We start from the raw sequence: 15,549 nt of genomic DNA, 5'->3' as shown, positions 1-15,549 counted from the left end.
CCACTTGTGTTCCTGGAACTGTTGCGGCGTCGGTGGTGGAAATCCTGTCACTGCCGTAAGGACTGGCCTAGGTGAGGATCGAACACCGTTGTCCTTTTCCAGTCGATATGAATAAGCCTTCTTTACAGAAGGCGGAATCCCATCTTCCGGTACAGGAGTTGGGGTAAAGATTTCCACATTTTCAAATCTTTCCTGAGTAGGCCACTTGTGTTCCTGGAACTGTTGCGGCGTCGGTGGTGGAAATCCTGTCACTGCCGTAAGGACTGGCCTAGGTGAGGATCGAACACCGTTGTCCTTTACCAGTCGATATGGATTAGCCTTGTTTACAGAAGGCGGAATACCATCTTCCGGTACAGGAGTTGGGATAAAGATTTCCACGTTTTCAAATGTTTCTTGAGTAGGCCACTTGTGTTCCTGGAACTGTTGCGGCGTCGGTGGTGGAAATCCTGTCACTGCCGTAAGGACTGGCCTAGGTGAGGATCGAACACCGTTGTCCTTTACCAGTCGATATGGATTAGCCTTGTTTACAGAAGGCGGAATACCATCTTCCGGTACAGGAGTTGGGGTAAAGATTTCCACATTTTCAAATCTTTCCTGAGTAGGCCAATTGTGTTCCTGGAACTGTTGCGGCGTCGGTGGTGGAAATCCTGTCACTGCCGTAAGGACTGGCCTAGGTGAGGATGGAATAACGTTGTCCTTTTCCAGTCGATATGGATTAGCCTTCTTTACAGAAGGCGGAATACCATCTTCCGGTACAGGAGTTGGGGTAAAGATTTCCACATTTTCAAATCTTTCCTGAGTAGGCCACTTGTGTTCCTGGAACTGTTGCGGCGTCGGTGGTGGAAATCCTGTCACTGCCGTAAGGACTGGCCTAGGTGAGGATCGAATAACGTTGTCCTTTTCCAGTCGATATGGATTAGCCTTCTTTACAGAAGGCGGAATACCATCTTCCGGTACAGGAGTTGGGGTAAAGATTTCCACGTTTTCAAATCTTTTTTCGGTAGTCCAGATTCGTTCCTGGAAATGTTGCGGCGTCGGTGGTGGAAATCCTGTCACTGCCGTAAGGACTGGCCTAGGTGAGGATCGAAAACCGTTGTCCTTTACCAGTCGATATGGATTAGCCTTCTTTACAGAAGGCGGAATACCATCTTCCGGTACAGGAGTTGGGGTAAAGATTTCCACGTTTTCAAATGTTTCTTGAGTAGGCCACTTGTGTTCCTGGAACTGTTGCGGCGTCGGTGGTGGAAATCCTGTCACTGCCGTAAGGACTGGCCTAGGTGAGGATCGAATACCGTTGTCCTTTTCCAGCCGATAAGGATTGGCCTTATCGTCAACTTGGTGTGATTGTGCTTCACGGCGGTATAAAGTTTCGTCGCCGAGCATCTCTTCCAGTTTTTTCATAATTTCGTTTGAAGCCTGAAGTGCGTCCCGGAGCTCCAGCATTTCAAATTGTGTTTTCTTTAGATCTTGAGACATAAAGGAGCCACTCCATTCCAATTCAGCAATGCGTTGTTCTAGTAATTGGAGCTGATTCACAAAAGCTGGGGATTGAGTCTCTTGTGACATTACTGAATTTAGAGGTCCATTTTGACGAATTGGTTCATTACGGCTGTCACCTTTGGCAAAGGGACTTGCTGGCGTAATTGCTGGTTTTGATTGTAACGAATTCCGGGGAATTCGCTGGTTGTTTAGTGCACGCAGTTCGTGTTCAAGTGCCTCTGCCTCCAGATAAAGCTGTGGAGCAGTGCGAGGGTTTGGCATTCTCTCATTCTCACATTGGAGGAACGATGAATTCTTGTTGATCTGGTCTGCTGGGTTTGTGGTAAATTCCGCATCAGTCGGTTGATTAAGATCGGGATATTCAGGCGGAAAACTTTTTCTGATCTTTGGTTCTGTACGTGCTTTTGGCCACGAAGGAAGCAAAGAGAAAAGTGATGCAAACACCATTTTTGAAATTGCTTTGTTTTCTTGGGGGAGAAAACTTTAAGAAACTTCGATATTTTCACCGGATATCGCTGATACCCATATCTCTTTCTCTGATGATGACTGGAGTTGCAGGTAGAACTAAGCATATTGGTATGCATTTTACAAATTTAATTTCTAATTTGTAACGAAATTTTTTTCTGGATTAGAAAGATTAATATTTTTCGAACAGTGTTCAATAGTTTTTCTGAAGATTTGTTGATTTAAATTTAAATGAATGTAAAAACCGGTGTTGCTTTGCCGTCAGCATCATCTAGATGTGTGCGGCCATGTTGGAAGACAAAGACATGGCGATCGAAATCACTGGTGGAGCAAAAGGCCTCCTCTTCCTACTTGGGCTCACCTGGGGAATATTCTGTGGAACCTGTTTCCTCAAAATATATTAAAGGAAATTGATGCAAGCCTGTACACATAAATGTATACTTTGTATTTGAGGCAGTGATAAGTTTCCAACAATCGAAATAAGAAATTTGCAAACAAAAATGTATCACACACAGCAGAAGAACATTTCCATCGTTCGTTAGCGACGCAAGCATGGTCCAGGTAAAAAGCTAGAAAAGAGAAAAGCCAGTTTTGTGTTTGGGTTTGTTTGTTTGTTGTATTTTTTTCCCCATTACCAGAGTAATAGAAACTATTACTCTGGTCTTAGTTTGGCATCGTTGTATACCAATGTAATACTGGAGATATCCACTCATTCCACTGTACTACTACTACATAGTAGTAGCAGAGTCATAGAGGGATGGTTCGTTCATTGCGACGACTTTGGCCATAAGGCTTGGTCCTCAATTTTCGAGGGTTTTTTAAGCATTTTTTTTCAGTTTTTAACTGATACAACAGAGGGCAGCATAGTAGTTAAGGAAAAACGCTAAAAGAAAGGCTTGGATAGCTAGAATTTAGCTTATGAAGGTAACTTTAGCTTGGAATTGGAAATTTATGAATCAAAACCGTTGCAATATTTTAAGAATATCTTACGTTCAAACTCCTTTTTAAATATATTGGTAGAAGCTAGCCTATGATTGACATGTAGTTTAGTTAAAATCCACTAGGTGCCATCACCATCGTTAAGGAGAATTTTGACGACCAAGCCTTATGGCCAAAGTCGATGCAGTGAACGAACCATCCCCTCTATGACTCTGGTACTCTGGTAGTAGTAGTCGGCCTACGGCCGAAAGACACCTAGTGACAAGAACCGCTTTGGTTACATCAGTTTTGTTGACAGTTTGGTTACTGGCGGTTTTATATGGTTAAAAACTACTACTACGGATTTATATGGTTACAAAGGTGACCAACCAATTCCCATATATCTTTCTCCATTAAATCAATCAACCGGTTTATATTAAGCCGGTTGATTAAAATGACACCATTTAATTTCAACCCCCCCATTTCTGAAAAAAAAACTAAAACATCTTGTGTTGTTTTGGTGGAAACAAAGTGGGAAAATTCGTGTGGTAAACTAAGAAGGAGCAGCTGACTAGGGCAACTGAAAATGTACTGCAATGTTTTCATGTAATTCTGCAGGTACCATGTACTCCATGATAATTGACAATTCTGGTAGATATTTTAAGATGTAACTGAGTACTTCAGCAGTTTTTTCTTCTTATTTGCCTTGGTAAATTAGTTAAATGACAGTTTATTATTATTTATTAGTTAAAAATTCCATTATGCTTGGCCAAAAGGACACCCATCATTTAAATTCTTTTCATCTCATGGAGAGCTTTGAGCTAGATAATTAATGTGCCTTAGTTGAATAAGGATTATTTGCTGTATTTTATCATTATTATTATTTTTTTCTTTTAATTTAAAACATGTTCAGCCATATAACCTGGACTCTGGCTCATCGGACATTGGTAAGCTGAGACCTCGTCGATTTATTTATTCCTTGACTTGTTTACGTCATTTTATTTCTTTATACACTTTACGAAGAACTGGAGAATAGGTTACAACTAGCCGCTGCCATGAGAAAAGAGCCAAATCAGATTTTTCTAGCTTTACTAAATAGTATGTTAACAAATGCCTGTTAACTTTCCTAATCATCACCTCCTACGTACGTTAAACTGTGAAGTGAAGTGTGTCGAGAAAATGGCTGTAGGAAAAGTGGGGTTGCCCTTAAACAAGACGCTTGATCAAATCAAGTGTGCTGAACAAGTTAGCCTTTGGCTTCGTCTCTTAACTATAAAATTTTATTTTCTGAGTTTAATGTGTATACGTTGTTTAAACAGTATCTTTACCTTGATTGTATTGGTTGTCTCACACCATAGAAATCTAATTTCTACTGACGAACTCGTACAGGAAGAAAAAAGGTCAAAAAGCAGACGTAAATACTTAGAATCATTTAAAATATCAGGACAGTAACTGCGGTGGGATAACACAAGACAAGGAAGTTTTTGAAGAGAAGAGGAGACCAGTTTCTTACGAAGGGAAGAGCTCGTCAGGATAACTGCCTCGATTACAAACAAGACTTTAAGGCGTGTGTGAGAAAATAAGAAGTTGATTTGGATTTTTGATGACCACTTTCCTCTCAGCTACCTGGAGCTAAAAATATCTGCACAGCTACAATAAAAGTTCTCTGAAATTGATCTTTACTTTTTTACAGGTAACAAGAGGAATTGACCAAATATTATCGTTCGAGGTGTTCGATCTCGTGATTTTGTCGGATGAATGCTCCTGATGTTTAAATGTTAATGTCTTAACTGTCGTTGTTTGTGGAAGTGGGTTTTTCTGATGCGATGGCACCTGCTGCCGCGAGTGAAGTTTCTGAGGATTCTGCTGGTCTGGTTGACTGAATGACTTCGTATTCATCCATATCAGGTGATGACCCTTTGCTTGCAGCAGCTGCTGAAGCAGCTTCTTCAGCCATAGCCTGTCATATAAATTCAAGTAAATAATGAATTTACACATTTTCTTTTGCTATTTCTAGGAGATACAATAAACTCTTCAGCCAAGACTATTCTAATGATATTGGCATCCAACAGGCAGCAGCGATTTCACATTATAACAGGTAAAACAAAATTGAACGAAAACACATCCAAAAGTTGTTGACATATCTAAACGGACACCTGTGTAAAAACTGTTAGTTAACAGTTAGTTGTTTTTAACAAAGCGGATTAGTAGTTAGGATTGCGTTGAACGACACGATATGACGGAAATTATCTATACTATTATTGTTTAGATCGCTGACGAATTCCATGCGTTTGAGATTACGCTTTTGAACTCTCTGCCTTACATAAGCCAATTCTGTGACGATGTTCGAAGATCCAGTTGATACTTGGGATTGGTGGACTACCCCAGAGGAAACATCGGCCAATAGTTTCTTGATCTCTTCAATTTCCTGCCGAGCTTGCAGGATCTCTTCTTCAGTCATGGGCTGTGTTTCGTCCTCTTCCGGGAAATCTTCACGAATGATAAAGCCGCTAATTGATGGCTCCGATTCAACGTCTTCGCTATACCCCTCCGTTTGGTTGGGTACATTTTTCACCTCCTCTTCTTCCATTTGCCTTGATTGTTCCGCTTTGTGTAGGCTCACTTCAATCTGTTCCAGAGCGTGTTCCATTTCTCCCACTTCACGATTTCGCTCGAAATCATCTGCTTCTGCAACCGAGTCTGATGTAGATAAGATTTGATGGTCTGCATCGAGGAGGGCTTTTTCTGTTTCTGAATCCAGCAGTTTATCTGTCTTTGCCGATGGCGATCCGGTTACATCTTCCGGATTTTCCGAACTGGTGTTGACATTCTCAGTCAACGTATCACATTCTTCTCTGCGAAGAGACTCGACAACGGAATCTGCTATGGATTCTGTAATGATGGAATCCACCATTTCATCAAGAGCACTCTGTATGGATCGTCCCGGTTTGGTAGTCTTCGTTGGAACGCATTCGTCAACTGTTGGGTCTTGCTCAAACGTGACATCATTTGATGACACGAATGATTCGTCTTCGGTATATTTGGTCTGTACGGATTCTTCCACCGACGACACGACATCCACAGTTATAGGCGAAGATTCCTCCATAGCCACCCTAATTTTTTCCACCATCTGTCCTATGCTGATGTGTTCGTCGACGGCTGGAATAGCTTCAGCGTTCTCAACATAATTAGACACGTCTGAAACGTGAATTTTGCTTTCCTCTAAAGCTTCCTTTTCTTCGGCTGAAATGATTTGTGACTCCACTGCGTCTATCAAAGATTGGTCAACTCCTACCGGTAATTCAGTCTCAAGTAAAGTTGAATCTTCTGAACGAACAGTGTCCAATATTTCCGTTGTCTCTTCCATCGAAGTTTCGGGAACGGGTGTTTCCGGAACTGGAATTTCCTGATGATATTCTTTTTCAATTTCCTCAGCAGAGACATCCACCTCACCAACTTCTTCTAGCTGTTCATAAGTTAAAAATTCTGTATCACCGTTATCATCCAGATGCTGAAGAGGGGGTGTAGGAGGCCGATACGCTACGGATGGATTTTCAATCTGCTCGTCCTCTTCTTCTGTTCTAAATTCGTCCTGTCGTGAATATGAGTCATCTGGAATCAACTCTTCCTCCGGATCGACTGGTATCAAAAAGATTCTGTCAGTCGGCTCGGAAAACCGAACACGGGGAGCTGCATCAGGTTCCTCGACGGTGTAAAGCGGTTCTTCTTGAAGTTCTGGAGATTCTGCGTTCAGTTCCATTCCGATCACAGAAAGCGTCATCTTTCCTGACAAGACAACCGGACTCGTTTCGTACTCGTTTTCGTCGAGATCCAGCTGCTCTGGAGGAACAATTTCGGCGGAACATTCAGCCTCGGAGACCACCAGATGGCTGTCTGGTCTGATGGCTGTATCCAGAAATACGGAAATGACTCTGTCCATGTCATGGGGCTCGTGTTTAACTACGTGGTGTTTTTCTGTTACTTTAGGCAGCAAACCAGTCGGCATCTTTCCGCAGTCTTCCATGCACGCTGTAACGTCCATGCCACAGACGTTTACGGTCATTTTTCGTTCCTCTGATCCTTGACGAACGTTAGATGCATTGGCTTCCTGGAGTTTAAGTTTACTACAAGGAGTAGCAATGACAATTTCTTCAACTTTCTGTTGGCTTTCCTGTAGCACTACGTCCGTTGATTGCAAAATAGGTTCTACTTGTCTTTCTGGAACCCCTTCGACTTGGGAAACTTCTTCAACTTTATTCGGAGTTTCGTCTTTTGGCATTTCAGGTATTTCAGCAACAAAATCTGTTTCGACTTCCAAGCCATCTTCAGTAATATCTTCAATATTTGTTTGTTCATCTTCGGCAATAGTTAGATCTCGGACAGAATCGATTTCGGATTCTAATATTTCCTCGATTGTTTCACCGTCCATCAAGCTGCTTTCTCCCTCTTCTGAATTGGTAAACTCCTGGTTAGTTTCTGTTTCTTCTATTTGCAATTTATCATCTTCTTGTTTACTAGACATTTCCTGATCACATTCATTTTCAGGTTTCTTGTCCAATATTTCTTCAGTCGGACCGGCTTCCTCTTTTTCCGCCTCATCCTGGACAGATTCGACTGTTGACATTTGCAACTCTTCGACAGGCTGCTCAATTTGCTTCTGACATTCCTCTTGTACGTATTCGTGAACTGGTTCGGAAACGGGCACAAGCGCTTCCTTAACTGTTTCAACCCCTTCAGAATTGCTTTCTTCTGAGGGCTCTTGAACAAGGGTCTGTTCTGATTGAGGAGTTTCCTCGAAAGATTGGCTTTGCCCTGCTTCTTGTGTGTAAGATTGTTCGAAGGCAGGTTTGATTTCTGGTGTTGATTGCTCCGCAGCTGCTTCTTCAATTTGGATAACATTTTCATCGTGGGCCACTGTCTGCTGGACAGATTCAACTTTAGATAATTTCAATTCTTCAACTCTTTCTTTAGTTTCAGGTTGATTTTCCTCTTCATGTGCAAGATCGTGATGACACTCGATTTGAGCTTCAATTTCAGAAATAAGTTGCTCATCAAAAGCTTCTTCGATATGCACCTGATTTTCCTGATCGTGGGTTGGCTCTCGAACAAATTCTACCTGGGATTCAGCAGCAGATGAGGGTTCCTCTTGAACAGTAGTCTCAGTCTGCGACTGACGTTCTTCTTCTTCTACGTGTCCATGAACCGAATCGACTAGAGATTTAGATGTTTCGACAGCAGTCTCATCTGGTAAATGACATTCTTCTTCAGCAACCTGTTCGTCGTCAACTTCGACTGGGGGTTTCAGTTCAGAAACAGTATTTTCCTCGACAATCAGCTCTGTGTACGGCTGGCATTCTTCCTTTACCATCTGTTCTTCAGCCAATTCAACTGGCAATTCGGCTTCAGATGTAAGCTGCTCTTCAATAGTTTTCTCAATTGACAACGGACATTCCTTTTGTATATCTTCCTGACCCAATTCAGTTGGAGATTCTGCATCAAATGCCGATTTTTCTTCCATGACGTTATCAGACTGCAACTGGCATTCCTCATGTATCTCTTCTTCACTAAGGACGACTGGAGATTCATTTTCAGATGTCTTCTCTTCGATAGTGATGTCAGTAGGCAACTGACCTTGTTCCTCAGCAGCCTGTTGGTCAACAATTTCGACTTGGGATTCTAGTTCAGTTACAGTCTTCTCCGAAACTATCAACTCAGTCTGCAACTGACATTCCGTCTCTTCTATCTGCTGTTCAGTCAAATCAACTGAAGATGGGGCTTCGACTGTTTTCTCAGTCAACAACAGGCATTCCTCTTGTGTCTCTTCATGGACTGATTCAACTAGAGATTCAGCTTCACAAGTCGACTTTTCTTCGGTAGTGTTCTCGGACTGCAACTGGTATGCGCCGTCTTGAATCTCTTCTTCATCAAAGGCGACCGGATATTGATCTTCAGATGTTTTTCTTTCGACGATCTCAGTCGATAATTGACATTCTTCCTCGGCAAGTTGTTGGTCAATAAGTTCGACATGAGATTCCGGTTCAGGTGTAGTCTTCTCCTCGACTACCAGCTCTGTTTGCGACTGGCATTCCGTATCATCCACCTGTTGTTCAGATTCAACAGTTTTTTCAGTCAGAAGTGGATCCTTATGTATCTGTTCGTGAACAAATTCGACGTTGGATTCAGCTTTAGGTGTGGGCGTCTCTTCGATTGTGTTATCGTTCACCAATTGGTAGTCCTCTGGCTGTAATAGTTCTTGGGTGGACTCCTTGGTTTCCAGCACTTCTTCGTTGGCTTCAGTAGCCAGCAAGCTGTCCTCATCCTCTTTAGAATTGGCAAACTCTTGTGTAAGTTCCGTTTCTTCGGCATAAGATTGGCTGATTTCTTCTTCTTGTATGGCAGGGGACTCCAGTACAAGCTCCACTTGTGATGCTACGGTTTTTTCAACAGTTTCCTCAACGTTTAACTGCCATCCCTCTTCTGGTGTCTTATCTTCAACAGATGTGACGTCTGGTTCCGATTGTTTCGTTTCTTCGGAATAAGATTGGCTAATTTCGTCCTCTTGCATGGCAGATGATTCCGATACAGACTCCACTTCTGATGCCAACGTTTTTTTAACAGTTTCTTCAACTTGTAAGTGGCCTCCTTCTTCGTGCGTCTGTTCTTCTACCGAGGTGACTTCTGCATCCGATGGTTGCGGTTCTTCGGCATAAGATTGGCTGGTTTCTTCCTCTTGTATGACAGGTGACTCCGGTACAGCCTCCACTTGTGATACAATTGTTTCTTGAACTTTTTCTTGTAACCGGCATTCCTCGTCTTGTATCTGTTCGTCATCTGGTGCGATTTCTGGTTCTCGTGATTCTTCATTTATTTCACTGGCTTGCAAACACCATTCTCCCTCATTTGGTTTGGCATGCCCTTGCTGTCTAAGCTCAGGTTCCGATTCTGCTTCAGTGTGGAGCTGACTTACTACTTCCTCTTGCATGACCGGATGCTCCTCGACAGATTCGACTTCCAGCGTAGGTTTTTCTTCGACTGCATCTTCTTGTATCGGCTCTCGAACAGACTCAACTTCACATTTCAATAGCTCTTCAACCACTTCTTGGATTTCAACGTGGATTGGTTCTTCCTGTGCTTTGACTTCTTCTTTAGCGGATTCGGTTTCGGATATTAGCTTTTCGTCTACTGTTACTTCAACTTGAGGTTGACTCTCTTGCTCTTGGACAGTTTCAACTACAGGTGCAGAAGTTGCAGACAGAATGTTCTCTGTCACAATTTCTTCTTCCACTTCACTTGGCTGCCTTTCAGATGGCAATCTGCGTACAAACGAGCGAAGGAAAGATTCACTCTCAGCGGTTGACGTTCGGCAAAACTCCTCTTCAACTGGATCTTGGATCTCTTGCGAGCTCTGAAGCACAGCGATCTTCACCGATTCGGGTAATGAAAAGTCTTTGCTTTCTTCCTCTGGAGTATTCAGACTAACTTGTTCTTCCAGTTGGCCCGGTCTGCATTCTTGATCGTTTTCATCCGCAAGTTCTTCGTTAGTCTAACCCATAACGCATGACAATGAATGTGTTATCGATCGAAAATAGTATATGTTTTAACTCTGCTTGTTCTATCACATTAGAGTTGGCTACCTTGGAAGCCCTTGAAGTCATCGTTCCTGAAAATTAGTTTTAAAACAAACCATCAATCTTTAATGCCAACCTTATCAGAAGACAGTTGCGGGGTGAGAAGGTCGGCTACGGCAGAAGTTGAAAGTTTATCAGTGACGTCACCCATTTGGCGACAGATACGCTCCATGGCTCGTTCAGTCTCCTCCAGTCGGCGGCGCAGTTGATCCACTTCCTCCTCCTCTGTTTATTTCCAACAGGAAGATTAACAAACAATTATTGGTATCACTTTCCCATTAACTTTTTTTGTTTGTTAATTGAAAACACGGGCTTTCGAATAACTTTTTGTTTTACAGGTGACCTTAATATGCACACAACTTAAACTGATGTGCTACATTCTGTGCGGTTAGTAATGTCAAAAATGCGCTCGTATTACTCTGGGCTTTGAGTGCGGCAAAAGCCAGGCGGAGTGAACGTTCATCGGCGTCGTTGAGATCAATGTCATCAGAACCCGTCTCGTTCTCATCGTCGCTTGCAGCATGTCCGCTGGCAAATCCTGGTGGCAGGTACCATTGACCTAAGTTTTATATGTGAACATGCAGCAAGCTCGATGCGTATTAAAAACCAGATCATCATGCGTTATTAACTCAATTCCCTGATGTTGCAAGGAGATTACAGGTAAATGTTAACTACAAAAGCGCTTACCAATCGGTTTGCCTTCCGTGTCCATTTTGGGGCTACGCGGGATGATCACCTCCTCTACAATTTCTTCCACTACAGATTCCTCTTGAGCTGGTTCTGATTTGTTAACGCTTTCTTCAGCAACCACTTCCGTCTTTTGACATACGTGCTCCAAAACTGGTTTCAATTCTTCTGCAGATTATTGAGGTAATAATTATTGGTTGATTTGGCTATAATTTTGTCAACAGTACCATCTTTTTTGGCGAAGACTTCTGGGGTTTTGGAGCGACTCCTTCTCTGCTCTTGAAGCAACAATTGTCTTTGTTGTTCCTGTAGAATGGCATATTCTTTGACGGACATTTCCGACACCGCGCCTGGAACTCCGGAACAATACTCTTCCGCAAAAAGGTATTTACGATGCTCTGCATCCATATGGAAGTCTTTAATGCGAGGTATGGTTTCCTCTTCAGATGCAGGCTTTTTGAACATGATCTGTTGGCGTGGTCAGTAGATCGGTTTAATTTTCTTTCGATTTACCAAGTTAATCTTAACTAAGGAATATTCAATTGGTTACAACCTTCATCATTGTGTAAAGGAAGAAAACGACGATGCCAATTGTGTAGATCGGCATTAGGATGCCCATGCCACCGGATCCTTGGGAAGGCGAAACAATGTGAGGGGCTCCTCCCATGGGCGGACGCATTCCGGGCATAGGGCCGGGCTGACGGGTGCAATTAGAAGATTGTGTTTTTTTTTTTTAACAAGACCATGTTTTGTTGTTCTTATACACAAAATAGAACGCTTCGCAGACGAGGAAACACGTACACACGTGTTTCTTCGTGTGTCTCTTCATTAAGAGCTCTAGTATAACTCATATTTGGTTAACAACATCCTGCTTTCATTTTCGAAATTGTAGGCAATAACAACACAACAGTGATAGACAACATAACCTAGAAGAGACTCGCGATGTCAAACGATCGTCTTGGACCATTTAGAATGGCTTTACAAGCCACAGAAAAAAAATAAAAATATTCACGGCCACCGAAAAAAAGGAAAGGTCGACGTCAGCACAGCTGAAAAACCATCAGACCGCCCGACTAATTTTAGCCCGAAAACCCGCTCATTCCCCGATAGCTCCCCGACTTTTTTTCTTTTTCCACCCTCTCGCAACGTCTCATGCATCGCCAGTGCGGAAGAACTATTTATTCACTGGTTCTATATATAATAAACAGCTGTCGCGAGGGCCCAACAGCCCGAAAGTTCTCCATTCCGTTGGTTGTGTTGTCCCAATCGGGGAATAATTCGTCACTTCATTCATTGAAACAAGTATGTTTGAAATGGCGCTAATCCGTAGCGATTTTGTTTAGATTTTAAGTGACGATTGCTTTTTAGACATCGATTCAGACGAAACTTAAACTTTGAACAGCTGTAAACTGGAAAATCTAAAAAATGACTTTCTTTTTTTCTTTTTCTTTTTTTGGAATCTAGTCAACAGTCGTTGGAACAGAACCGTCAAGACGCCCCATTTTGTTCCTGGTGATGATGTCAAAGCAGTAAAAGAAAAAGAAAATGGGGGAACAAGTCTTTTCCGGAGACGACGAGTCATCGCGGTCAACACGCGCCGGTGAGGAAAAAACAAAACGACAGTCATGAAATTTTGTGTGTATATTTACAATACCTTGGCCTGTTTTTCGATGGTGCGTGTGGGTGGTATGACTCTTCCCTTTTCGCGAAGTGCCGGATGCATCATGTCCGGATGCAAATGGGGAGGTCGCTCAGGTCGCATATGTCCTGTAACGAGAACGTCACAGATTCAATTAGATTATTCTTTTTAATGGATCATTAATAACGATTGAATCCCACATCAGTTAGTCGGATGAAGAACAGTTAACGGGTTTTTTAATTAACATGTTAGTAATGATGATGAGCCATCTTAATGCCTTTTGTTTTCGGTAGATAAGTGATATCAGAAGACATTTGCTAATGATTGCTGAATTTCGGGTGAAAATGGGTAAGTATTTTAAATATTGAAATCACAATTTTGTCATGGAGGAGGAGGGGGGATGTGGTAGGGGATGGAGGGCATGGAGTTAAGGAGGGACTTTGGAGGGCTTACGTGGATAGAGCACATCTGAAGGTCTGTGGTAGCTCTTCTTAGCCCTGACTAGGTTTTCGTCGATGCCAAAGTTGATTTCCAGACAACTGGTGAGGTTCTGCGCTCGAACGCGACCGTGGAATTTGCTGCTCAGCCGTCGATCGACCACAGCTCCGTCCACGTCCGACTTGACCACATCTTCCAAGTCGATTCCGCACTTGTTCATCAGCTCGTGGTGGCAGAGGGAAAGCGTCCGGTCCGGTGAAATCCCTTCCCGATTCTTCAACACCTGACTGCACAACTCGTTCAGGAAGGCCATCGAGCTGGCATCGCTCTCGAACACCACGCCACAGCATAGAGCACCTGCTCGTTGATGACACCATCACACTACAGATTTTTGTTTCCGTGTTTGTTTTTGCCTCATTTTCGGCTTAACTCTACAGGTTGGGCCTCAGCAAATCAATATTCGATTCTAAAATTAGCAGCCTATCGTCTACTTGACTCTCTGGAGCCTTCGTCTTGTTCCAGTAGACCGAAAACACTTTGAAAATTCTGAATCCGATCGGTGGTGGTGGTCTATCCGGTTTCTGGCAACCTTCCTACATTTCTTGAGCACAATCTAATTTGAGGTTTTTCTCCAGACTAGTGTCATCCACGATCCGCAAATCTCACCCAAATCACGACAAAATCTAACCGCACAGCAGACAGCGGTAATACACTAAGTATTTCGCACAATTATTTCAAATGTAGACTAGAGCCAACTGCATCCAATTGAAAAAGAGGTCACCATTTCTTATTCAGAATATTATGAACAACTGGGCTTCGTCTGTGACTAGGGCGTTCTTGGCACCTGGAACATGGCGTCAAGGATGACCTCGATTGCGTTTCTTGTTTCGTAAAGCTATTGATCGTGGCTGGGTGATGACACGATCCAAAGAGAATTTTTTTTCTGAAACCCCTACGAGCCATGTCATGTAATTATCAGTCGTATGGTTTCACTGGAAAATCTTTTGGGGGCTGGAAAATCTATACGTCGTCAAAATGTCGGAGTTTGCTGGCGTAAGGACTTCAAAAGATTCAGAAACCAAAATAAGTGGAGAGGGGCAGTGCTGGCGGGGTGGAAACTGATGTAACGACTGACGGCTGCACAAGGCAAAGATAGATGAATGAGGCTAGACTCCGTTCCAGCCCATGGAATTAGACATAACTTTTGAACATTCTACAAGTCTCGTCGATTATTGTTGAACTTTGGTGACGTGACTTCATCGACGGTTTCATCCCAAAAATATCAATCTCAATCAAAACTCTGCGTAAAAAGATAAAAAGATTTATACAGACCTGCTGGCTCTTTGATCGGCTGCTGCTGTAACGTCGTCGGTGCCACCGAAGCCTGGAACATGGGGTAAAAGATCTTCGGCCAAAGGATGGCGAAACAGCCGATCACAATGGCCAAAACCACTAGCGTTTTGCCTTTAGAGAACTCCGACGCCATGTTTGAGACTCTGTCACTCTCTCTCTTGCGGGAGCTGCTGAGAGCGGTTAGCAAAGAGGGGACAGAATACTGATAATACGAGCAGAGCGTTTGTGCTTCGTGGAGATTTTTTCGGCGTCACCCTCTTTTGTATCCAGCAGTTGTGGCATCGATCAACGCGACTGATCCTCAGTGAGAACTGCGCACGACTATATTCAAGCTGGGGACGCGCTCCATCTCGTTTCCCCCCGTAGCGTGGACGGACGCATCCGCGTCGACGCAGAACTCGTTCGCTCCGCTCTCGTCTGGAGTATATAAATATCACATCCCCCATTTCTATGACTATTCATCCTGCTCCTGCTTTTCTGTGGCCTCCAACAAGATTTTTTTTTATTATAATATTTACCAATACCGTGTAATAGCCAATAGTTTTGAAACCAATCAATATTCGAGTAGGTATTGATTTGTTTCTTACTTTTGCAGTTTTGCTTCATTGACTAAAGACGAATCGTTTTGTATTGCAACGTAGCCTTGACAGTCAGAATCGTGTGAGCTTCAAATTGGCGTACGAATGTACGTAACCTACGCCTGAAGTTATTGTTAAACATTAAAGGCTGATTTTTAAAATGGAAAAATACATGGCTGTTGATAAGAAATGTGGAATGACAAACAGCTTATGTTTTGGCTCAGAGGTACAACTCAATATGTGAAATCGTGCAATTGAGTGTGGGAATTCTTTCGCTTCGTGCTCTTTCATATTTCTTTATCTCGTTCAATTGGTTACGTGTGAAGATTCCGGAACATCCCTT

General features: G+C 42.9%; 1 protein-coding gene and 1 long non-coding RNA gene across 6 annotated transcripts; one reads left to right on the top strand and one right to left on the bottom strand.

Annotated features, from left to right (window-relative positions):
- The first annotated feature begins 3,024 nt into the window (after nt 1-3,024).
- LOC116924658 lies at nt 3,025-4,285 on the top strand. Of its 2 annotated transcripts, XR_006647491.1 has the most exons (4): nt 3,025-3,264; nt 3,416-3,501; nt 3,797-3,830; nt 3,907-4,285. It is a non-coding gene; the product is annotated as an uncharacterized LOC116924658 (long non-coding RNA). The 2 variants fall into 2 exon arrangements; XR_004395060.2 differs by having other exon boundaries at nt 3,035-3,501.
- LOC116924650 (trichohyalin) lies at nt 4,203-14,961 on the bottom strand. Of its 4 annotated transcripts, none has more exons than XM_045174637.1 (10): nt 14,608-14,961; nt 13,291-13,632; nt 12,853-12,965; nt 11,752-11,895; nt 11,426-11,666; nt 11,199-11,366; nt 10,930-11,070; nt 10,588-10,736; nt 5,207-10,426; nt 4,203-4,843 (listed from the first exon to the last, which is right to left on the bottom strand). In XM_045174637.1, the coding sequence occupies exons 1-10, from the start codon at nt 14,759-14,761 to the stop codon at nt 4,670-4,672; spliced, it is 6,846 nt and encodes a 2,281-aa protein (XP_045030572.1). In that variant the 5' UTR covers nt 14,762-14,961; the 3' UTR covers nt 4,203-4,669. The 4 variants fall into 4 exon arrangements, with proteins under 4 accessions (XP_045030572.1, XP_045030573.1, XP_045030574.1 ...); XM_045174638.1 differs by having other exon boundaries at nt 11,199-11,363; XM_045174639.1 differs by lacking the exon at nt 10,930-11,070.
- Between the last annotated feature and the right edge of the window lie 588 nt (nt 14,962-15,549).

This window comes from Daphnia magna, linkage group LG6 (genome assembly GCF_020631705.1).
Source record: "Daphnia magna isolate NIES linkage group LG6, ASM2063170v1.1, whole genome shotgun sequence".
NCBI lineage: Eukaryota > Metazoa > Arthropoda > Branchiopoda > Diplostraca > Daphniidae > Daphnia > Daphnia magna.
The sequence above is the reverse complement of the archived record's forward strand: the minus strand, read 5'-3'. Positions and strand labels throughout refer to the sequence as shown.